Source organism: Thermothielavioides terrestris, chromosome 2 (assembly GCF_000226115.1).
Source record: "Thermothielavioides terrestris NRRL 8126 chromosome 2, complete sequence".
In the NCBI taxonomy this organism is placed as follows: domain Eukaryota; kingdom Fungi; phylum Ascomycota; class Sordariomycetes; order Sordariales; family Chaetomiaceae; genus Thermothielavioides; species Thermothielavioides terrestris.
In genome coordinates, this window is record NC_016458.1 from 6,045,141 (window position 1) to 6,068,592 (window position 23,452).

Sequence of the window (23,452 nt, forward strand, 5' to 3'; positions counted from 1 at the left end):
TGAGTACGGAGTAGGGGAGCCGAGTTTCCGATTGACAATGGATAACACGCTTTGTTCTCGGGCGAAGGTTGGAGCAGAAGACGATAAAGAGATGGCCATTGTGGTGCGGTCCAGATGTATAAATCCCATGTCTCCCGGGCAGGTGAGCTTCGTATTTTGTGTTGGTTCCGACTCGAACTACAAACCGTTGGTTGAATGGTTGAATCAACTGCCATCGATTGGGAGTCACAACTCAGGTGCTGCCAACAGAGTCAACTACTTTGATCATGTCGTTCAAAAGAAAAGCTGCCACTACCTCCGCGTGGGCAGCAACCAAGCGCCGTCGCCTCTGGGGCTCGGCTTCGTACAGAGGCCGGGGACACGCGGGCACCAGCATCCAGCCCCGACAGACACGGTCTCGAGCTGCACTGCCGGGCGCCGCACCGCTCCTGGTGCTTGACGACAAGGGAAAACCCACCGAGGTGCGGGAGGTGCAGCGCGCACCAAAGGCGCGGCAGCCGGAGGTGCCGCTAGTAGAGGCTCTCGGACGCTTCAGATGGCCCGCTGCTAGGAAACCCACACAGGACTGCATTGCCGTGGCTACTCATTCTTCCATTCCTGGTTCCAAACCAGTTGCAGCTGCGGACTTGGTAAGCTTGGATTGCATTGGAGTGCCCCCTGACGCTGTCGATGCTCCCAGTGCAGGCCCGGTTCCGAGCCAGCTTGTGGTGGCATCGATTGAGCGGGAGGCCGACTGTCACGAGCTTTCTCATATCCCGAGGAAGTCCGACGATTCCAGTGTCAGTCCAAGTTGCCCCCCCACGCCGTCCGCCCTAGATCGTGCCCCTTTCGTGAGGGAGGGAGCTCCCAGCCCTGAGCCTCGACTAAACTCTCCGTCGCAGAATATCCCGCCGACTCCGTCGAACGCAACGGCTACGGGACCTGATGAGCTCCCATGTCTGGTTTCAGTAGCGGAGACACCGTTATCGCCTTTGAGTCACGGTCCGCTTGAGCGCAAGAGGAAGCAGAGCACCAGCCTCGGCACCGGCCCTTCTAGCCCATCGCTGTCTCCGAAGAGGCTCAAGCGCAGTCTTTCCGACACACCTAACGACGAACGTTGCATCATGCAATATCCGTCTGCCCCAGCCCTTGAGCTCAGTGCCATCCATTACGAAGAGAAGGTCCTTCTGTCCCCATCCATCAAGTCGGAACCAGCCTCGGATGCGGATGGTCTACTCCTGGACACGGTGCCCGCTGCCTGCAGTCCACCGCATATACTTCTTACCCCTCCGGAACCTGACCTCAACTACGATGCGCCAAGTGGTAGCGCCGGTAACTGCGGCGCTGACTACAACATCGTGAGGGGCGTGAAGCAGGAGCCCGAACTGCAAGGGGAGGAGGACGTGCCGTCGAGCACAGTCCCGGCTCAAGTCCCGAGCCCCCCGGATTCACTGAGCCTCCCAACCAGCCTGTTCCCCCGACAAACCGAGATCCCGGGCCTTTTCACCCTCTACCCCAAACCTGAGCCGCAGCCCCAGACGGCCCCCGAACCATTAATCAAGGCAGAGGACACCCCGTCTGAACCGGGCGGCGCACCGACGTCCCTGTGCCCGGCCGCTCAGCAACACCTCACCGCTCCTACACCTCACTCGGAGATTCCCAGCATCAAAATAGAGGAAGAAGCCGAAGTAGAAGAGAAAGAAGAATCCCTCCCCCCCGAGCAGCAGGCCCTCTTCGCCCGCGACAGCGACGAAAGCAGCCTGTTCGCCACCCCGCACCCCCGCCGCGCAGACCGCCCGGCGGAGGGCTCGCCTTCCGCCAGCAGCTCCCGTCACATACTAAACGCCGACGGCGACGGCGACATAAAGATGTGCGCCGGTGTCCCGGGCGCCACAAGCCGAGACTCTGCCTGGCGGCCGGAGGAGGAGGCGGCCGTCGAGTGGGTGCTTGACGCTGTCAGTGTTGGGGCGGCGACTGCGGCGGCGGAGAAGGATGAGGAGATGGATGAGGAAAAGGAGGAGGAGAAGGAGGATCAGGAGGGGCTTGTCAGCTATGACGGCGATGTTGAGGATGCGGGGCTCTCGGACAGCGGGGACGAGGAGGTTCACCTCGCTGGCATTCATCATCGTGTCGAGGGTCTGCAGGCGCACCATCTCAGTTGGCCTGCCGTTGCGACTGAGTCCGCATCTCTGGAGGCTCGCCGCGCGACGTGGCCGATGCGCGAGTGCGAGGCGGCGGGTGCTATTGCTGCTGTTGGGGAGGTACCGCGCAGGAGCTCGATTTGAGGACGAATCCTACCGTAGAGCAAGACGGAAAGAACCATGTAGGCGGGAAATGTTGGTCGAGAAGGTAAGTAAGGCAAGAAATTTGGCGAAAAGTGTGGGTGCCCATTGAAGAATGGGTTTTTGGCTCAGCAGCAGTGAGGAAATTGTCGGCCTGGAGCCGAGCAATTAGATACTGTATGTACCCCTGACCGTACATGTTTCCCTTCTTCATAATGACCCACAGCCACGACCAAGGATATATCACCATCACTAAGCCGCTCCTACAGTGTATTGTATCCCCTCAAATGCCCATCTCCTCATCACTCTCCCCGCGCCCAGCAGGCCCCTCGTCCTCCTCCTCTCTCGCCTCCTCCTCCTCCTCCCGCCGCGCCGCCTCCACGCTGGCCCCGATCTTCCTCACCCCGTCGACGACGGCAAGCACGAAGGCGCGGCTCTCAGCCAGCTCCAGCGCGCCGACGCCGCGCAGGCTCATCAGCCCGCCGCCGAACCCCTCCAGCGCGGCGGTGCTGCTGCGCATCTTGGCCGCGCGCACCTCCACCAGGTCGCGCAGCAGGCCACGCACTTCGCCCACTGCTGACGAGGACGAGGAAGACGAGGAAGATGAGGCGGCGGCCGCCGCCACGTCGTCGCCTGCGTGCGCGAGCAGCGCCTCGGCCACCTCCTGCCAGTGGTAGGGCAGGTAGCCGGCGGGAGCGTCGGCGGTGCAGGAGGGGCGGAAGGGCGCGGAGAGGGGGGTGTCGGTGGAGTTGTTGTAAGCGTCTTGGCGGTGCGCGATGCCGGGGCGGGAGGGGTCGGCGCGGGCAGGCGGCGGCGGCGGGTCGGAGAAGGCGGTCGGGTGTTCTTTGGTCTCGCGGTGGATGAGCGCTGAGAGGGAGGACGGGTGGAGCCAGGGCGGCGGGACGATGTTGGCGCGACGTTGCTTCTTGAGGAGGAGGGCCAGCCAGAGCGGGAGGTCGGCGCGGTGTGGCGGGCGGAGAGGTGGGGTTTTTCCCTAGGGGAGGGACAGACAGAGTATTAGCAAGCGGGCGGGAAGAAAAATGAAATTGGATCCCAGGCGCGCGGCGGGAAGAGAAGACACGGAAGGGAGGAAAAAAGATCAAAGGGGTGCCAGTACAGCAAGCAAGTCGATACTTTCGAGCCGTTGGCGCGGCACGACGGTGACGAGCTCCATCTCGGCGAGGAAGGCCACCTCGGCGTGAGTTAGGCCTGGCGGGAGTGGAAGCGCCATTGCGGATCTGGTGCTGCAGGCGCCGGGTCGGATGTCACCTCATCGTGTGCGACAGTGGTGGTGGGCGGCTTCTCGCATGCGCGCAACGCGCAGTGGCTGCGATTGGCTTGTCTTTGCCGCGGACGCGTGCGGGAGAACACGAAGCAGTCGGAGTTGAGATGTTGAGATTGGCATGGCAGGATTCACACAGCGGGGCACATCTGACGTTGCGCTTGGCTTTGCAGTGAGTTAGCGCCTTGGCGTCTCACAGGGCTGAAAGCGCTGGGGTCGGCGGGGGTGCATGCTTTCTGCAGCCCCGGCGCGGTCCGTTGGAGTGGGGCAGGCCGAAGTGTGCCTCGCCGATCTTAGCATCTGACATCACATAAGCACCCGCCGCGCGACGGCTGTTCGGGTCCGGGAGCCGCGGACGCAACCCACCTGTGCGAGGCCACTGTGCCACAAGAAGGATGATTAGACCTATGTACTGCGTGCAGGGTACACAGCTTCGCGACACCGATGGCTCGGGTCACCCAGCCACGAGCGTCTGTGTCACGTCAGGGGTAAGGGGTTCAGAGCTTGGCATAACGCACTGGCCATAGTTTCCCCACTCCTAGATATATATATACTACGCTCTGTTCGCTCTTTAGCTTTCCTTTGTACTAGAACAACGTACTCTCTTTGCATTCCGATGCTCTACTACGATCCTACCGTTGTATCTACACCTTATAGCTCGCTATAGTATATTAGTTATAAGCCTAGGCGCTCTATAATTGCACGTAGCAAGTAACCTATAGCAAGCTCTCTCTCTCTCCTTTTCTTATACTTTGCATCTTAATATAACGACCACCGAGAGTAACTCAACTATTACGCTCTAGTCTTATGTAGATTAGACTAAGTAGTTTATAGAGCTTAAGATCTTAGCCCTAAGCAATAGCATCTAGGATAAATATAATCTAGATGCTCCTAATAAGCCCTAGGATAAATGACTAAAAGTTCCTATAGAGGAAAATACAATCGAAGAGCTTTATAAGAAGTACGCTAAAGTATTAGACGTTCTTTTGAAGTAAGTTTAGGCTCCTATCGAATAAGAGGTTACTACTAAGCTCGAAGCTATATATAAGGACTACTTTATAATCTCTACTATCTAGGAGAATAGGGTTAAATCGCGTTCACTTATCAACTAGTAGATTATATACTCTATTTATTGGCCTTTGCTCAACGTTATATATATCGCTATCTTGAACGCTAGCCTTAGTAGCCTCTAGGCCCTTATCTATAAGCTCTATAAGTAGCTTGCGCCTACTAATACTCTTATAGAAGATATAGCTACTTATTAGTATATAATAGTCCTATAAAAAGCTTATAGAGTAGATATCAATCTATATAAATAGTACTATTCTTAGAACAAGGCGTACCTATACGTAAAGAGCTTCGATATCCTAGAGGTTGTCGGACCTAGAGCTTCTAAGCATCTTATTAAGGCGGTTAGCCACTGGATCGCCCTAGACTAGGCTCGCTATTAGCTCTCTGAGATCAAGGTACTCGAAGCTAAGGGGCATCTAATTCCTACTCTCGATAAACTAGGCGCTCGCCTTAGTATTTAGATCGACAACGCCTACTCTAAGGGGCTTGGCTATAGCGTATTTACCTCTTTAGAAGTAGCTTAAGGCAATAGTTCCTCGGATAGTATAGGCTTTTATAGCTTAAAGCTCTACCTATACCTTTATAAGGCCAATAGTAAATATAAGTAGAAGCTAGTCGACTACTAGTTTCTCTAAACGGTAATCACTAGGGTAGAGAAGGGCTATTATAAGCTCTTAGAAGTATAGATTACTAAAATTAGAGAGCGCTTTAACGAACTAAAGTAGTATTCTCTCTAGGAGAGCTTCTAAAAGCGGTATAGCACTAGCTCTATAAAGCAAAGGAACTCTAGCTTAGCTTTTCCTAATAAGGTCGTCTATACTATTATCGACCTAAACCTCCTTAGCGAGGGAGCTCACTACCTATTTATATTCTCGACCACTATTATTTACTAGCTCTCTTAGAACACTCTCCTCGACAATTATACTACTTTATATATCGTTAATAATAAGAAGCTTCTAGTGCTTAGTACCTTTGTACTATCAGAAGACGGTAATTATATAGAAGTAGGTACTACTACTTTCCCTATTTTAGGAAGAGGAGAGCGTATTATAAAGGGGGTACTAGATAAAGAGTAGGGGAAAGGAACTATAGACCTTTATTTAAAGAACGTCATCTACACCTTGCAGCTCGCTATAGCGTGTCAGTCTGCCTTGCATTCCCTCGCGCCGCTTTGCCACCGCCTCGCTTAAAGAGCAAACTTCATGCCCGTGCCCCCAGCCAACGAGGAGTTTGCTAACTCGGCCTATAGTGCACGAGCATGTTATCGTGGAACCTGCTGCGTCGCCGTGCGGGCGGAGCTTGTTGCCTGACCGTTACAGCCTCAAAATAATCAGGGAGACCGATTTGGCCCTGTCTTTACTTGTTCGGCTCCCTAGGCAGCGTCATTCTTTAGGCCTCAATCCTTTCGCACGATTCGGCGCAGCCATCTCTAACTGTGTCTTCCCTCCTTGACAGCCCGGGACCCTGCTCAAGAATGCAGGGAACATGTAACAGAAAAGAGAAATCAATTAACTCGTAAGTGTCGTTACCGCTTTGAAACGTAGCTCACGCCTCGAGAATAGCTTGTCATAAACTCCCAGCCCAGGGGTCGGGTGCGCATGTAACGCATCCTCCCCCCCCCCTCCCCCTTCCCCCCTGACCCAAGTACCTGTACCACCGTCCTAACACCGGCCATGGTATCCCAGCTGAAACGAAGCGAAAAGAAACTGAAAACAAAATAGAAAAAAAAATGAAAAGAAAAATGAAAAAAAAAAAAATGAAATCATCACAAATCTCACATATAACACACGTGCTGCCCCCCTCATCACATTGCCTTGTACATTACCTAGCGAAGCCTCCTCCTCTGGCCGCCCGCGCGGGTCTGGTCCGAGTCTTCTGGCGCCCGTGCTTTCGGGTGAGATGGCGCGTCAGATGGTCCTTGCGAGCATAGGACCTGCCACACCACTCGCAAATCCGCCTCGCAGTCGATACCTTGTACTCGGCGGCACGCTCCGGGTGTCTGGACGCGATGTGCTTGTTCAGCTCGGCTTTGAACGGATGCCCCTTGCCGCAGATCGGACAGCGCTCCGGCCGGATCTGGTAGCGCCATTTTCTTCTGTATTTGTGTTTTTCGGGCTCCGGTTAGGTATCAACACTTGATCTGCGGGGGGTGTGTTCATTCTCCACGTACGAGGAAACGCCAGGAGGGCGGTCTTCCATGGTGAGACTCGGGGGTGAACTGGTCATTTGGGAGGGATGATGCCGACTTTCTGGAAAGATGGCGCCCGTTTCGCTGGTGACAGATTCCCCTATGTTTGCGTATGCGCTGCTTTGCGGATGGCTTGCTGGTATTTCGCTCCCTGGCATAACAACAAACCCAAGCATTGCTTCGAGATTCGGACCAAACCGTGGGGACTGCGATAGCATGAAGGGAGAGTCCCATGTAGTCAAAGGGGTAGCGAAGTCGAAGTCGAAGTCGGACTCGCCTGATGACGGACTCCAGAGACCGTCGCTTGAGCTGTTCGGAGTGGGGGCCGTAGCCACGCACTCGGGCTTGGCTTCGGGTGGATCCAGGTCCGGAATCATATCCAGGGGGTCGCAGCTCAGCAGGTCGAGTGACGTGATATCCCTGTTGCTGTCGGAGGAAAGAGCACCGAGCGAATCGTCGCTAATCGATGCCGAGTAAGAGTCGCATGCGTCCTGGACGGGCACCCCATCCCAGTTGCCGTCACCCCAGGATTCCCATCCCCGGGGGTGGAGCTCGGCATACGGCAGCGCCATGGTGTGCACGGCGTGGCAGGATCTTTGGCGTTCGGCGCACACCCAGAGGGCGGACCGCTGTTTGCGTTTCGGTAAGCTGTCGAGATGTCGATCGTTGAGAGCAATGGATTCAATGTATGTATCCGCGTTTTGCGGATGGCGCGGGACCTTTTATCGACTTATCCAGGTCCACCAATCTGCTGTGGACGCAAAAGAGGTCAGCGCGGGCAATAACTGGCAAGGCGGCATGGCAACATACGTTATCCATGGTAAACGCGAGCGAGTAATCCATCGCCAGCCTCTTTCCGTTCAGGTCTGCAGTGGGGGACGAGGACCAAGAGCCTCCGGACTGCTTTGCGGCATCCTGCCATGTTCCCTGTGCCCGCGAAGAAGGATGGGCCCGTTTCAGAGAGCTCACCGGGCGCAAGGCATCTAGTTGTCCGCAGAGACGGGCAACTTCCATCACGCCGGTGCGCCCCTTCACAGGGTCCCCGTCTCCTCGAGCGAGGGTGCCGTGGTTCGAAGCGCAAATCATCGAGGCTTTTGCGAAGTCCATCCCTTGAAGCCTGTGCGAAGGGTCAGCGTTCTAGGTCAACATGAAATGGCTGACTTTTTCCGGGATGGGGTGGCTCCCACAGCTTGACTTGGAACGGAGAAAAGAGGTTCTCTCGACTGGGGGAAGAAGGAAGCGAAGGAAGAAGGACGAGACCAAAAAATGCCGGAAACAGTGCTTGCACAACTACCCCGCGCTCCCGTTGGCTCCTGTACATATGTGTCCAGGAGCCAACGGGAGCCTGAAATGGTCGGCGTAGTCATGCAAGCACTGTTTCCGGCGAGACCCAAGAGACGACTGGGAGATCGGTTGTGGAGAAGATGGAGAGAAGTACAGACAGCTTCGCGCACCAACGGTGGGACGGTGCTGGGGTTTTAAGGCCTGGGACGACCCCTCATGTGTACCTCTACGGGACCCGCCAACAGTTACATTGGGCGCTGTCCAGCCTGGTTTCCCGCAGGTATTCAGTAAACGCACGTTGATTGGACCTCCCGGGGTCCAACACTCATTTTTCGGTCAGGTTCCATGGCTGTCCAAGCTATGCGCCATTGGATGCCTTGTCTGTCTGTCTTTCTGAGTCCTACATGCATGCAGACTCCCGAACGGGAGTCTCTGCGAGTGCCCTGATGCCCACCTGCGTTGACTCACACTTGCCCTCAGGAAGGGAAGAGATGGGGAAAAATCTCCTGGGGAGGTCCCTTGGTTGCTCTATCCAGGAAAGGCGGGAGGCAAGGCCAGAAGGCGCTCAACTGGCCGCCAGTGGAAAAGGAAGTCCAACGATGCCGGCGCATTTCTAGAGCGTGAAAGACGAGACGGCCAACAGACATACTAATTGAATCAGCTGTATGGAATCAGTCGATATATGTTGCATGTAGATCTTCTAGCCACGGTTAGATAGGCGCACTATCCACGTATCGGTAGAGATAGCAGTAATGTCGACTGTGGTCCACCTGCGTCTAGACGGCCAACCTGCTGTCAGTCTCAAGAACTGTGTCGACACAAGTGGTTTCCCCTTCTCCAGGAACACTTCGATAGTTAGCGAGGCCGCCCGATTCCCAACCCGGCGGTAGCTTTCGACTTAAAAGCAAATCACACCGAGGACCACTGCGGCCCCGGCCGTGCCAGGCAGTTGATTGAAAATAAATGGTTTCAGTCCCTGTCGCTGGCCGACAATCTCTCTTCTCAGATTTAAGACGACGTCGCCGCCAAGTCATTCTCAGCCATCTGTGGCAGTCGCACAGAGGATCCTTCCGCCTGGTCATAGACCGTCGGCCCGAGAAAGTTGCCTAGCCTTGTTATTTTGGTGTCTCTTCATGCCTCGATGGTGGTGAGCAATCAAGTTCGTAATCCGCCTCGGAGCGCGCCCCCGTTTCGGCCATGTTTGCCGCAGTCTGCGGCGGTGCGTGCGACGAGGGCCATCAGCTGAAGGATGCCAAGGCAGCAGCAAACTGCACTTTGCCAGTCCCATCTTTTATGTGACGCCAAAAAGTTCCTGTGATTATTATGTGTTGCACAAAAAAAAAACTGTTGGGTTTGAGGCTCACGTTATCGCAGCTGTCCGGTAGCCATAACCTGACCTTCTCCTGTGGTAGTGTATGGTAATTGCCAAGGTGGAGACCCCATTTCGGCTAGATACCAGGTAACTTCGGTTTTGGGCTGAGGATGGCATCGGCTAGTCGTTCGGCGTTCGGCTTCAATAGCCGAACTGCAGCTCAATCGCTGGTTGGGATTCAGCGAGCTTGGCTGTACTAGCTGACTGAGCACCAGCCTCCATTCATGAGCAAAAGCGGCCCATACAGACGGTACAGTTCAGCGTTGGACATCCAGGACGTTTGCGCTCAGCGTCATCCGTAGTGGCACATCAGATTGTAAGCCAACAGGGCAGGGTGCTGACCAGGGTTACAGGGCGCGTCGATTCGGCATTTTCCGGGGGGGTTTGTCAGGGGTGGTTAGACCGTTAGGCAGGTGGTTTCATGGTGCCAAGCTGCGCGAGTTTACACTGCATTCCTAGCTCCACAGTCGCTGGAGGGAGCGATGTAGAAGGGCTGGCCGAAGCAGCGACAGACTGTTTGTGTATACCTTGGACGGTGGGAGAATGCATGCTCGGACTGTCCGGATCCCGTGCCGAACTGCTCGGATTTTCGGGCCTGGCCGGGTGCATGACCGGCTGCGCCCGGGGCGATTGGGGGTTTGGAACTTTGGATTGAATGGGCCGTGGCCGTGCTCGCTTCATCCGCCGCATTCACAATCCCACCCAGGTAGCCGGATTCCCCAAACCGAACCCAAGCTTCGGCTTTGACACATTGTGCGCTCCCCTCTCGTGACTAATTGACCAATGACTAGCCGGTGTTTCCTTTCCCGGGTCTCCCTAGCTGGACCCGTCATACTGTCTCTTCTCCGGAGCATCAAGGCTTTGCAGTGGCTCAGGAGCGCCAGCCCGACTAGGCACCGAACCTGGAGGGAAACCAAACACCCGCCGAAGGTTGTAGGCAGCTTCGAGGCATCGCGATGCTTCATTCTCTATCGCCTCTTCGATCTCTATATAAGTCATGGACACCAACTCGACATGTCGACCACACTCAACCAGCAGCTGCCGCAGCCACTTCAGAGGACACACCACAATATCCTCGCCTCCTAGCATCAGCCTCCAGCTTCTCATCTCCTCGAAGTTCAGTAACCCAAACATCCTCCGTTCGAAACATTCCTCAGTCTCGCCCGCAATGTCTTCCAGCGGTAAGGGAAGTTCATCTTCCTCTCGGAACTGGAACGACCTGCTCAAGCACGGTTCGGCACTCAGCATCCTCAAGCCCGATGTCGCCTTCCCTCCGTACGGCGGAAGCTCCAGCTCGGGCGGTTCCTCTGGTTCCTCGTCTGGCGGCACGTCGGGCGGTACCTCATACCCCTCGGGTGGCGTACGTTTTGCTCTCGGCAGCTCCGACGACTCTTTTCTAGCGGAGTACTGACTGATTCCTCCTCTGCAACAGCAAAGTTCCGGTGGCACCACGCGTTAAGCGTGCGTGGATTTCCGCAATGATATGTCTCTCCTATTTTCACCTTTTTACCTCCGGACTGAGGATCATTGGTGGTGTTTGGCGTTGAGGTTGCTCTTTTCAACTAGATGTTTGATTTTTTGTGACTTTGGGAACACGGCTATAGCGGGCTTGGCCTGGATGTCGATTGCCTGGAGCAATCGGGCGTATGTTGGCATTTTTGGGACATTTAGCTTTTCTTGGGCTTCTCGTGGGGCATTACATCGGTGCTAGGTACACTTAGAAAGGCTTGCTGCGCAGCACGGACTCGACTTCCCAGAGATCAACGATCCTTTTTCTTTTCTTTTTCTTTTTCTTTCTTTTTTTTTTCCCCTCTTGTTACGTTAGTCCACCCACCATGGCCTATTACATTGTCGTGATGCGAAGGTTTTCAGGCCAGATCACTACGCCAGTGCGTCCCCAACATGGCGGAGAGGCCTCACACCGGAGATTTCCAGGGACAAACTTGATATTGCATGCATGATGCCTGGAAACGGCGCAGCAGCAGCAACAGCAGTAACTTACGGAGACACAATGTGGCATGGCCACCTTTTCGAGGTATGGACATGTACTGTACCTGACCCGGGTGGCCGGTCGCTCATCCTGCGGCTGACCAGTCGGCCTTGCCTGCCTAAAATCCGAATCCTCCACGCAGGCACCGGCTCACTATTCACCTATGCAGAGATGTGTCCTCAGCCCTACGCTCGCCAAGCCACGCCCTAATTAGTCTACACAAGCTACACAAGTGTTTTAAGGTTATTCCGTGCCGCGCGGAACCGAACCCGCATGGCCTGCAGTGCCGGAGGGCCTGCCTGTTTGGCTTGGATTCGAGAATCGCGCTCTCCAATTTCAATTGCTTGACGCCCGGGGGTTGCTCGATCCAACTATCCGATAAATCGAGACTCTCAATCGAGCAAATTCTCCCAACACCAAACCGTGAACAACTCGTCTGCACGGTCCTCCCTCCAGCTTTTTTTATCATGTGGGTTGCGAGCCAATCAGCCAAGCCGCCCAACGTAAAGGAGGGGGACGCAGAACCCTGTGTCAGGTGGTAGCACCATAGGGTCGCAGCTCGTTGCCGTCAGTGCGAGTATGCAAGTGATGCGGGGAGCCGTTCCCTGAAATGGATCACTGCTTGCCGGTTTCGCGGTTGCCGTGACCCCGGATTCAGGGGCTGAGAGCCGGATCGCCCGGTCTGGTTTCAACCCCGCAAGCAAAAGGGTCCGTGACACCACGTGCGCGGTCCCTCCGCGCCTGGGAGCATAACATCGCTGGCTAAGATGTGTAAGAGACCCTGCAGCTCATGCGTTGAGTCTCGGTGCTGAGGGTGGTATCCTTCCGTAGATTGTTGCTGGAGGCTGGGCAGTGGGAGGGGAGCAAGACAGCGACAGTGTGGAATAAATCTGTTCTCTGTCCCCGCCGCATGGGAGTTTTCCCCTTGATTTGGTTCTCTTTCGATCTTCCGTCATTTCCTGATTCAATGCTATGTGGATTCTTAACTTGACGACACCCTGTTTAGTTTTGATTATACAAAATCACAGAAACCCTGTGAATAATCTGCCGAGGATTCAGCATGTGTGACAGCGGCGAAGACACCCCTTTTTGCGCTCCAGCAAACGGAGCGGAGCTCCGGGTGGGAGAGACAGTCGACAGTAAGCCTTTACAAATCGTCCGACGGTGATCATCACACATCTTGCTAACCATATCTCACGCTAAATTAGTTACCTGGGACCCCGACTTCATCGCGTCCTCCGCCTCCCCTCCGCCGGCCCAAATCTTCATCCAAGCCGACTTCTCCATCACGCCGACCGACCCGCTCGAGACAGCTGGCTTCACCTCCCCGGCCCTCGACCCCAACACAGGGACCTTCCCCTGGCCCATTCTCGCCTCCTACATCCCCGCAACCGCCAACGTCACCACCGCCCTCCTCTCCATCGCCATCCCGCTCTCCAACACCCCCACCAACGGCACCTTCACCCGCATCGGCGAAGGCACCACCCGCTTCCCAGGCCCGCAGGTCCACATTCTCCCCGTCGCCTCCACCACTTCCTCCTCTTCCTCTTCCTCCCCACAATCCGTCAGCGCAAACCCGACCGCCGCCTCCGCCGCTCAGTCCCAAAGCGGACCCCAAAACCAAACCCAGATCAACGGCACCGCAACCAACGGCCAGCAACCCAACGCGCTCGCCATCGCGCTGCCTGTAGCCCTGGGCGTGGCGACGGCCCTGCTGATGGCGGCGTACGCGCTGGTGAAGCGGCACCGGCCGGGCTGGCTGCCGCGGGCTCTTCTCGCTAGGCGCGGGGGGGAGCGGAGGGGGTTCGGCGGCGGCGGCGGTTTTGGGCCTGGTAACCGAGGTGATGGTGGCGGTGACCGCGGGGTTCGCCGCCTGCGGGGCAGGGCGGTGGAGATCAAGGTCGTCAAGACGGACTTGGACGGGCTGAGGGCGAATGCGGTGCGGATGGTGCAGGTTGGGGGCGGTGGCGGTGGTGGGGGGGCGCAGGGGAGGAATGTCTTCCGGGAGGAGGTGCTGAGGCAGGAGAGGGAGAGGGTTTAGGGTCTTTTGCAATGTTTCGATTCTGTCTTTCTGTCTTGATTGGGTAGGCTGAGTGGAAGGGTAATGGGCATTTCTGGGGGAACTCGGGGACGAACAGAGTTCAGGAGCCATGAAAACATAGGTGACAGATGTGTAGTTCTAGCGCTGGAGGGGTCCCGTCAGATCTGAGGAGGAAAGCAGTATACCACTGGGCCCACTAATCTAATCTTACAAAAGGGCAGAGTGGTCAGAATGATTTATGTCAGCTAACTATATAGTTCGATGTTGGCAGTGATGCCCCCGCGTTTGAGCATGTGACTATGAGATCCCTTGACCTGCCGCAGATACCACGCCGACCTGCATGATAATACTGCGGCAGAAGGAGCAGGTATTAAGATAGGCGGTGAAAATCGGAAGAGGAGAAATAATATCACTAGACGAATATTGGCGTGATGAACGGTTCGGTATAGGTTCTCAAAAAAAGCAAACCTTGATATCGACGGTTGGATGGGATGAGCGCCAGCGAAAGTAGAACGTGTTGAAGCGCAAGGCAACTTTGACTTGTGGAGGCGAAACGGGAGGAGACTAGAAGTGGTCGGTTGTGTAGAAACTTGGTAGGGAAGTGTTTCCACGGAGGAGGAAAAGGCATCAACAGCGCCCCGGGAAGTGGTGCCAGTCCTCGCAAAGGGTGTCACTCTCCGACCCCCACTCTAACCAAGCATCTCCCCACGAATCGTTTTCCGCTGAAGAATCGTCTTCCGTTGACGAATCGTCTTCCGGGCCAGGAGACGGCGACCTCCGGTAAGTCGTCGAGGCCGGGCGGAGGGGTGGGGATGGTAACGTCTCCTCGCGGAGCCGGGTTGCAAACATTTGAACGCAGACTTGGATGTAGCCATGAGTGTCGGCGGAGGTTGGTGCGTGGGAGGACCAAGTCCTCGGACGCGGGAGAATCTCCAGCGCCTCCAGGAGCAGGCAGATGATCTCGCGCGACCAGGCAGAGAGGACGACGAAGAGGGTGAGAGCCACGGCGAAAGTTATGAACCCAACAGCGTACATAACCAGCATGCCCAGGCGGAGGAAGAAACAAAGAAGCGACCGGATACGCCAGCAGGCACTGCGAGGCCAACTCGGCGAGGAGGACGACGCTTCGCTGCCGCCATCGAGGAAGCCCCGTTCGCTGCCACAGCCGTGGCGGGCCGGTTCGCTGGAGCCATCGGGGCGGCCCCGGTCACTGTCGACACGGCTGGGTCGGCCAGACATGATGTGTCCCGATCCGCCGCGAGAAGCGAGTCGTAGACGGCATTTCCGCGGTGTGATGCGGGACGAGAAAGGTGAAGTTCGAGATTGACACTCGAAAGTTCGGAGTGGAAAGCAGAGGAGGACGGCCAGCTCAGGAGAGGCGAGGTACAACTGTGGCTAATCAGCAAAGAAATCAGCGCGCAACTGAATTTCACGTGCAGAATTACTGCTATGCTGCATCAGTCAAACATACAGATTTCTGTGGTGTATCACCGTGACGTCTACTGAAGATCAAGGAGCTTGAATATACCTACACAGCCGACATCATGAGTTCCCACTATCATATCCCAAATTACGAGTCCGATACGTGTATCCGACAGTAACGCTAGCTTTTCCTAACGAGGTACAAGTATATAACGTCTCTACTTAAGGACATCGTTCTTCACACAGTAAGGCAGAACTCGACGGGGCTCGCATATTCGAATGATGAAGTTATTGGAACGCCGGCGCAGGAAGGTTCCCCCACAATTACGGGGATGAAAATAGCCCAGACTTCAACACCACCACGCAAAGCGGTGTGGAAGGCAATAGAAGCCATCTTGTATATATACTTAGATGCCAAAATTTCCGCATGCTTACCGAGCTGACCAAAGGAACTTTGGCAGCTATTACCTATAGAGTCTCGAGACAAATGGACTTGATGGCTCAGATGACAGCTCCACGAAGTGACTGCGGCTGTGGGCTCGAATGCCAAACTTCGAGGAGCCGGTACAGAACTCATCAGCAAATGGCTCAGCTTGGTCTAGGATTGACTGCGTTGTCCTTGTCGAAGCAATGGGTAGCTACAGCAGGCGGGTAGCTACAAAACATGGCAATCACGAAACTTCGCCATTTAGGTTCCCTCCTCACCCCACCCCACCCCCCTCGTACGGAGACGATCGGACTGCGACGGTTGCAATCGCCTACGATGGGGCAGATCACCGGCCTTAGGCACTGAGTAGCGGCTGAGTCGGCCATACTGGGGGGTTGACAGGGGGTGATTGACTGCATAGAAGAAGTAGGACAGGTAGCGTGAGAGAGGGAGGTTGGGGAAGGCCGTGTATACAGCATAGCGAGAGTGGTGCCGATCAGATTGGTAGGCCCGGCCGTGCCTTCCTTCCCTGAGCCTAATGACGGTTCTGATCGAGCCCACAGAAAGAAGATCGTGGTCCTGCAGCCCGCCTTCCTTCCCCCGTTAAACAACCTGAAATGTCTGGCTGATCATCAACCACTCGGTTCCTCATTGCCCGCTCACCAATATCCGCCAACCCATCGGCCACGCCTCTCCCACGGAACATGCCCATCATGAAGCTTCTCCTGGCAGTCATCCTATTTCCGTTTTGCGCCTCCGTTGTTACGGATGTCGGAACCAATACCTCGGAGGACTTGGGAACTCGCCAGCTGCTGCAGGAGGTCGCTCCCGCAGCCCGGGCTTCGGATGCACCACCGAGGGCCGGGCTCTCGTACCTTCTCAAGGGCCTTGGTCCGGTCAGCCATGTGGCAGTTGGCGAGGTTGGATCGTGGGTGCGTCGCCGCTGCTTTGTCCCCGAACCAATCCAACGACTTCTTCAGAGAGAGGCCCTTTTTCTGGTCATCCATTAATGTCTGCAAAAAAGAAACCCGAGTGCGGTAGCTCATATGGCCGGAGTGCGGTCGTCCGAAGCATCCAGAAACATGTCAAAGCGCTAGCGAAACGACCCGGAAACTGCTATGTCGAGGCAAGAACATGCGTGAAGCTGGCTTGTTCCTTCGAGGGGGCTATCACGTGGTGCAACGACGGCGTGAGAGCCATATCCCGGCCCTGCGGTGACATCGCCAAAGATGCGAAGCGCGTCATGACTCGGTGCAAGCGCGGGTATGAGAAACTCAAAATGGCCTGGACGCGCGGGCAGGTCCGTGACTCCAACAGCTCTCGGGTGGTAGTCAACAGAGACGGGTGTTGAACCTGGTTGCCCTGGATCGGGAGAACGTTGGTGTACGGGAGTATACTTGGAAAAACAAGAGAAATACAATACCTGCTGTGGTATCAGAATTGGCAGGCATGCATCGATTCATAGACCTAGGATCAAAGATATGGCGTTCGAATCCATGGACTTTTGCGAGCTATTGGCTGCTCAGAGTAAGTGGCTAGGTATATGCGTGAGTTGACTCCCGCAGGTGCAAGATCAGAAAGCAGCCGAGTTCTGCGCGCCGGAGCCTCTTCACCTGCCTTATTGCTCTATCTATGCTCTGGTAGTGTTCACTCCGCAGGGCGGCCTCTGTCTTCTCGCGCCCAGCGGATCTAAAGCTACCTATGCTGGGCAGTCAAAAGCCGCCAGCCAGGAAAATGCCTCCAAGGGGATTGCCAATGCCGAAAAGGGTGGGATGGCCCGGAAGTGAATACCATCTCGATCACGACCTCAGTCCGCCATCATCCCCAATACCCATCCTCCCACAGCTCCTTCCGATATCCCTCCGTCAACCGCTCATCCGTGCCATACAGCTCCTGCCAGCCGACGAACCCGCGGTCCAGCACATAAACCTGCTGCTCCTTGACCTGCCGACCCGCCGTCTGCGCACCGTCCACAGCAACACTCGAAGAAGCGACGGCACCGCCAGCACCGCCATCGTGCTCCTTTCCCACCCCGTCCGCATCCACTTGCTTCGCCTTCCGCGACGAAGAAGAGGAAGCACCCAGGACGCGCTCCCTCTCGCGCAGGTACCGCAGCGCGGCGGCCGGCCCGCGCTGCTGCGACAGCGCGCAGTGGAACACGACCGTCTCCTTGTCCTGCAGCTGGCGGACCAGCGCGGGCATCATCGCGTCGAGCGTGCGCGACGGCACGTGCTGCGAGCCCTTGATGTGCCCCCCGATGTAATCTGCAGGGTGGGGGAGGAGGGGAAATTGTCAGGGAGCAAGCAGCCTTTAGGACCGAGTCGTTCTTCTCGTAAGAGATGAGGGGATAGTTGGTTGGGGACGGGAAGGGGGGCGGGGGCGGGGCAGCAGAGGGGAGGGGAGACAGGATTTAGGGGCTGGACGTACCGTCGTCTCGCACGTCGATGATGGCTATGGTGGGGTCGCCTGCTGCGGCTGCTTCTTGGGCGGCGAGGAGGATTTTGGAGAGGGACACCGCTGAGAGGCGCTGCAGGGTGCCGATCGTGGCCATTTTCCAGGTGGGTCCGGTGGAGGAACGGCGCAAACAGGAACGGTGTGGGATAGATGGGATGGTCGATGGAGACGTGTGCTTTCCTCGCCCTGGCTGGGATTTCCTTACAGGCTGGAGCGTGGTTTCGAGTTTCTCGAAGCCTTCGATGGGAGAGGGGGACCGGCAATGGAGGTGGGCTAGGGACCTTGATGGCGGGGTCTGTTTGGCGGGGTCTGTTTGGCCGGCCGACGGCCTGCGGCCAGCCGGTCTCCAGTTGGCGCCCGGGGCCACAGCGAGACCCGTTACGGGTGATCAGCCAAGCAGGATCATCCATCTGGCAGACCAACCGAAACTCTATCTCGACCTCACATTCTCCTGCGCTCGAAAATAAAGTCCCGTAAATCGACAAAGAAATCGGCGGGTTCGAACGCAAACACCATTTTCAGCTTCCCGCGCTTGCTGTTCATCCATACCACAGTACACGAGTCGCCGTCCGTTTTGACACCCGCCATGGGCTAATTGAGTCATTTCTGTCTTTGACCGGGGCCTTCCCTGTGAATTGTGTGGCGACGCCATGAAGGAGATCTCATGATGTTGTTTCACACATTCACTGGGATGTGTGTATGTTCATTGCCGTTGAAGCCTAGGCCTTGGGTCCCGCTGTCGCTTTCGAGGGCAACATCTTTTTGAGCGAAAATGTCGCAATCGGCAGTTGAATCGGTTGATTGCATGTCGTTCGCAGTGTCGAGATAGGGGGCAAATCCTTGCCCAGAACTTCGTCCGAAGTCCTGAAGACTGGTCTGGTAGCCGGGCATTTTGCTTACCTCGCTTTGGACGGCGTTCAGCGGGAAAGGAATTTGCGCGACTTTGCTTGGTTGAGGCTTTGGCTGTTCACTTCCCGCGGCTACCCTGACTAGCTATCCGGGCGACCTTCGGAACGCGCTCCACGGCGCATTTTTCATTCCGTGCAACCCGTGAGCATCGCGGTGATTGCTTCGGGTGATGCAGGGACAAGTGCGTGTCTGTTGTGATGGATCACGGACGCTCAGGCCTGATCTGCGCCTCGCCACCCGGTTGTCGACACATCATCACGCGGATGGTTCAGACCTGGACCGAGTACCAGCCTAGTTACCGACAGCTTCCACATACTGCCCCTCCCGCTCCTACCAGGACCTTTCTGGGGAAGGCCCATCATACCTTTCGGTCTACCTTGCAACGCACCCCTCAGCCCCGCGAAGGAAACTGTCTAATAAAGAGTGCTAGCTCCCTCCGCGGGGCACTGGCATCTCTGGTTGCGGGCACACTATCTCCGTTGCTCGAGTTAGTGTCATGCGTGGATGGTCTGCGACCTTCCACTGCGATCATTGCAGCTTCTGCCACCGCTGCCATCCTCACCGATCCAGCCTTCGCTTCCACCGCACTCTCCTCCACCGAGGTTTCGACAGCGAAAGCGCTGCCCACGACATCTGCTGCTCATGAGGTGAGTTCTTGGGTCCGTACTTCGAACTCGTCATTCAACTAACACAAAACTACAGTCGTCGACTGAAGGCCGGAACATGAGCAAGCAAATATCTGTCCCGATCTTTGTGATTGCTATCGTCCTTTCCGTTTTTGGATCAGCCGCGTTCTCCGTCCTTGGGGCATACCTCTTCATGCGTCGCCGTCGGGCGCGGCGACGAGGCCAGGAACAAGAACAGGTGGCAAACCAGGCCCTTGACCGGGCCATCGTGAGCTACATCGCCAAGGAGTTCCCCAGCCAGCAGGCCGCACAACCACTTGGCCGTGCAATGACGACGGCCACAGACGCAAGCGCCAAGGACACGGAGGCCGGCGGCCCCATAAGCTCAACCCTTTCCGACCAAGAGCCGCCGACGACTGGGGTGGAGCGGAGCCAGCCTCCGTGTCGAACTGAGACCTCCACCGCCGACTCCTCGTTGCGCAAGACGGCGTCTTCGCATTTCGCGGACAGCGCCGAGCAGGTTTATGGCGACATAATCGCGAGGCCTCTAGAACGCACCAGCATCCCGCCTGCCTCGCCGCGTCCGGAATTCGTGGCCGCGACGAGGAGAGACGATGTTGGGTGGCCTCTGACCAAGGAGAGTTGGTTATGACTAGTAAATGTGGGGTGGCATGGGATTTCAAAAAAAAAAAAAAAAAAAAAAAAAAAAAAAAAAAAAAAAAAAAAAAAAAAAAGGCCTTGGCGATGGGAATTGGGTCAGGGATGCGTTAACTATAGAAGGGTGAATCGGCGCTTCGGAGTTTGCAGGTGTGGCTTCAAGGTTTAAAGTTCGGCACCGGAAGGTTTGGACCTAGACCACTTACCTACCGAACCTGAGCGAGACAGCAGTTTTACATAGCATCTGCGGCGACCAGCAACCTACGGATTCCATGTACATGTACACTTGGCCCAGTGATCCATCCAACTCGCGTTATTCCTGCGAGTGTTGCTAGCGAGTCCAACTCAATGTCGCGGTTATATTGGGGATAAGCCCAAGACAACCGCCGCAGGCGATACGCTGGTAGGTTTGTTCAGTCGTTGGCTGAACTGGAAACATAAACATGAAAACACCTTCGCGGCAACCTGCAGGAGCAAATGTCGAGACACGAGGGACAGAATATAAAGGGTATCCGGACTCTCTCAATTAACTAAATTGTGTGCTAACTGGTGGTGACCTATTCTCCGCTCTTCTCCTGCTTGAGACGCCGCAAGGGCCGGTGTGTGAGATGCTAAATAGTCGTCACTTCCCTAGGAACATAGTTTACCCTTTTGCAATTAGACTGCGCTTTTGCAATTCGTCCCTTTTGCCAGTAACTAGGGGTTGGCAGCCCGCTTCGCGGGCTGCGCGTAGCCATTTTAATCCTTTTTCTTGGCAGTGCCACAACCACCCACTTTTCCTACAACTACCCACTTTTTCCACACCTGCGTACCCACCTTTTCTAGCGTATACGACATTCATCCCACAGAACCGCGTATATCCGTTGCGACTCGGCTTGGTGGCGTATTCGTAAGCATTTACTAATCCGTTACCTCTTTTCTAGGCTTTTCCTAGGCGATTGGAGCGAGTCTAATGGGTATATAGAAGCCGACTACGTATCGGAGCAGAATTGCTACGCCTAGAAGATAGAAACCTAGGTCCTATATCGACTAAACCAACTAAATAAACCGCTTAATAACTATATTGTATATCGTCGACTAAGTTAATTAACGTAACTATATATATACTAGCTTAATTGCTATATATAAATAGTGATTTTTAACGACTATTAGATGCCTCCTATACTTTCGGACGACGAAGTGGACTCGCCTCTACTATCCGTCGAAGTGGACGAAGATGTCTAATATAGCGATACCCTCTATAAGCCGCTTATACCTACGCCAACTACTATAGCGATAAATATATAAGGGGAAGATAATAAAGCTGAAGATATAGCTATAGAAGCGTAAAGAGAGGGGAACGAAGGTAGCGAAATAAAGGTCTTAGCAAGTATCTTTATAAAGGACGTTATCCTCGAGGCTATATAAAACTTTCCTAAGCCTACGAAGTATATATAGGACTTATTGAAGTTTAAGGTATATAGCGATCTATAACAACAATAGGACATCAACGTTGATATACCTATAGGCGGTTTGTAATATCTACTTATAGACGGATCCTTATAACTTAGATAAATACTATAATATCAACTTCGACTATATAACTAACCTTGAATCTCTACTAATATAAATTATAGGCAACGATCCTAATAACGGCGAATATAAGCATTGCGATAAAGGTCTAGGCCTATATATAAACTACGTTGTATTATAGGACAATATAGGTAATAGCTACTACACTAGCTGCTACTATAACTTAAGTAGCACTAGGTATAGCTATTTCAAAGGAAGTAGTAAGTATAGTCCTCCTAATATATCTATAATATACTTTGTAGCTAATATATATATAACAAAGTCGGAGACATCTTATAAGCGCTATATTATAAAGGATCCAACCCCCCCCCCTCCCCCTCTATCCCCCCCTTAGCCGATACCTAAGCTATATAAGTATTATACTATGTCTACAAAGTATAAGTCGAAGCTCGAAGTAGTTATCTCCTCTAAGCGTTCACGCTCTACAATAGATATATCATCTTCTATTAGCTCCTAACAATTCAACGACCTATATATACTTTCGTAGCCCACTCCCTATACAATAGTAGCTTCTGCTATATACCCTGTTCTAAGAGATGAGTTTACGCCCCTTGTCTATAATGGTCGTTATAGGGCTAGAGAGAAGGCTATACGCCTATTGAATAACGACCTTGCTATACCCACCTATTATAGCTTACGTTACCTAAGAGAAGATAGACGCTACGCTATATATAGCAAACTTATAAGCCTCGTTAAACGCGTTAACCGCTATATCGAGCTTATTTACAAGCTCTTTCTATATCTATCTATAAAAGAAGAGCAGACCTTTACAGAAGCTTTTAGAGATATAGCTAACCTACTTAATATATCTATAGTAGATAAACTATAGAGGAAGGAGATATAATTAGCGAACGTGAGTTATAACGAATCTGCTTAACAAGTCTACGAAGGATATACTACGGAGAAGAGAAATATGTTTACTAGCTATAGGTATAAAGCATTATATATCTAGAGTATAAGAATCTAGAATAGCGTTGTATATATAGAATATAGGAATCTGGAATAGCGTTATATACCTTAGCTACAATAGCGTTATACACTTGGACTATAGGAATCTAGAATAGCGTTATATACCTTGGCTACAATAGCGTTATACACCTAGACTATAGGAATTTGAAATAGCGTTTAATATAGGTGTAAAGCATTAGTTAGTATATAGTATACCTCGACTACGACAATCTACAATAGCGTTTAACAACCGTATTATAATATTAGTACCTCTAGGTATACAATGTTTATAAGCTTCTCGCCTTACCCCCTTAAATCTAATAAGTATATACAAACATTATAAACATCTATAACCTAAGATATAGCTATATAAAACTAGCTATAAGAAAATATAGGCTCTCGAGAATCGACACTAATATAAGAAAAAGACTACCCCTAAGACTTGTTAATAGTTATTATAAAGCAAAGGCAAACTAGAAACTGCCTATAAACAATAATATAAGGAAAGTCCTCCTCTAAAGAACTTAATTTAATCTTTAGAATTATCCGCAACTACCTAGCAAAGTTATCTATTAAGATTCGCCTTTTAATAACGGACAAAGCAAGCTAAGTTACAACTAGCTAAGTCCTATTATAGAGCCTACTACTAGGGTTAAAGTTTCGAAGTAAAAGAATAGGGGCTTTAACCTTCAAAGTTAAAATAGTAGGTAGAATAGAAGCAAAGTCTAAGGAAAATAAAAAATTAGAAGACAATATAAGAGCGTTAAGATCCTTGCTATTAGGAGAGTTTTCTACCTCGTTGATAGAGAGATACCGAGTTTCCTAACCTAGAACTAAAGAAATAATAGCTACGTTGATAGAACTTATAGTCGTATTACGAAGGCAAAGAATCGCTTAGTTTATAAACATTGTTAAGTCTATTGTAGCGCGTTTAAATAAGTATATAAA

The 23,452-nt window shown here is 53.6% G+C and overlaps 9 protein-coding genes across 9 annotated transcripts; 5 read left to right on the forward strand and 4 right to left on the reverse strand.

The window, feature by feature from the left end:
• Positions 1 to 266: 266 nt before the first annotated feature.
• THITE_151963 (uncharacterized protein) lies at positions 267 to 2,264 on the forward strand (the record flags this gene model as incomplete). The annotated part of the gene is made up of 2 exons (XM_003652823.1): positions 267 to 779; positions 882 to 2,264. The coding sequence occupies 2 exons, from the start codon at positions 267 to 269 to the stop codon at positions 2,262 to 2,264; spliced, it is 1,896 nt and encodes a 631-aa protein (XP_003652871.1).
• A 25-nt stretch (positions 2,265 to 2,289) lies between these two features.
• THITE_2114674 (uncharacterized protein) lies at positions 2,290 to 3,765 on the reverse strand. The gene is made up of 2 exons (XM_003652824.1): positions 3,379 to 3,765; positions 2,290 to 3,255 (listed from the first exon to the last, which is right to left on the reverse strand). The coding sequence occupies exons 1-2, from the start codon at positions 3,490 to 3,492 to the stop codon at positions 2,545 to 2,547; spliced, it is 825 nt and encodes a 274-aa protein (XP_003652872.1). The 5' UTR covers positions 3,493 to 3,765; the 3' UTR covers positions 2,290 to 2,544.
• A 2,338-nt stretch (positions 3,766 to 6,103) lies between these two features.
• On the reverse strand, positions 6,104 to 6,866 carry THITE_2170317 (uncharacterized protein). The gene is made up of 2 exons (XM_003652825.1): positions 6,785 to 6,866; positions 6,104 to 6,709 (listed from the first exon to the last, which is right to left on the reverse strand). Exons 1-2 carry the CDS (start codon positions 6,811 to 6,813, stop codon positions 6,436 to 6,438), a joined length of 303 nt encoding a protein of 100 aa, XP_003652873.1. The 5' UTR covers positions 6,814 to 6,866; the 3' UTR covers positions 6,104 to 6,435.
• A 3,760-nt stretch (positions 6,867 to 10,626) lies between these two features.
• Positions 10,627 to 10,917, forward strand: THITE_151960 (uncharacterized protein; the record flags this gene model as incomplete). Its single annotated transcript, XM_003652826.1, has 2 exons — positions 10,627 to 10,818; positions 10,891 to 10,917. 2 exons carry the CDS (start codon positions 10,627 to 10,629, stop codon positions 10,915 to 10,917), a joined length of 219 nt encoding a protein of 72 aa, XP_003652874.1.
• A 1,591-nt stretch (positions 10,918 to 12,508) lies between these two features.
• Positions 12,509 to 13,489, forward strand: THITE_2128590 (uncharacterized protein; the record flags this gene model as incomplete). The annotated part of the gene is made up of 2 exons (XM_003652827.1): positions 12,509 to 12,587; positions 12,657 to 13,489. 2 exons carry the CDS (start codon positions 12,509 to 12,511, stop codon positions 13,487 to 13,489), a joined length of 912 nt encoding a protein of 303 aa, XP_003652875.1.
• Positions 13,490 to 14,116: 627 nt separating this feature from the next.
• On the reverse strand, positions 14,117 to 14,728 carry THITE_2128591 (uncharacterized protein; the record flags this gene model as incomplete). Its single annotated transcript, XM_003652828.1, has 1 exon — positions 14,117 to 14,728. The coding sequence occupies one exon, from the start codon at positions 14,726 to 14,728 to the stop codon at positions 14,117 to 14,119; it is 612 nt and encodes a 203-aa protein (XP_003652876.1).
• Positions 14,729 to 16,042: 1,314 nt separating this feature from the next.
• Positions 16,043 to 16,803, forward strand: THITE_2128592 (uncharacterized protein; the record flags this gene model as incomplete). Its single annotated transcript, XM_003652829.1, has 3 exons — positions 16,043 to 16,270; positions 16,363 to 16,638; positions 16,777 to 16,803. 3 exons carry the CDS (start codon positions 16,043 to 16,045, stop codon positions 16,801 to 16,803), a joined length of 531 nt encoding a protein of 176 aa, XP_003652877.1.
• Positions 16,804 to 16,821: 18 nt separating this feature from the next.
• THITE_2114681 (uncharacterized protein) lies at positions 16,822 to 18,065 on the reverse strand. Its single transcript, XM_003652830.1, has 2 exons — positions 17,766 to 18,065; positions 16,822 to 17,602 (listed from the first exon to the last, which is right to left on the reverse strand). Exons 1-2 carry the CDS (start codon positions 17,887 to 17,889, stop codon positions 17,157 to 17,159), a joined length of 570 nt encoding a protein of 189 aa, XP_003652878.1. The 5' UTR covers positions 17,890 to 18,065; the 3' UTR covers positions 16,822 to 17,156.
• A 1,336-nt stretch (positions 18,066 to 19,401) lies between these two features.
• Positions 19,402 to 20,350, forward strand: THITE_2114685 (uncharacterized protein). Its single transcript, XM_003652831.1, has one exon. The coding sequence runs from the start codon at positions 19,425 to 19,427 to the stop codon at positions 19,977 to 19,979; it is 555 nt and encodes a 184-aa protein (XP_003652879.1). The 5' UTR covers positions 19,402 to 19,424; the 3' UTR covers positions 19,980 to 20,350.
• Positions 20,351 to 23,452: the final 3,102 nt, after the last annotated feature.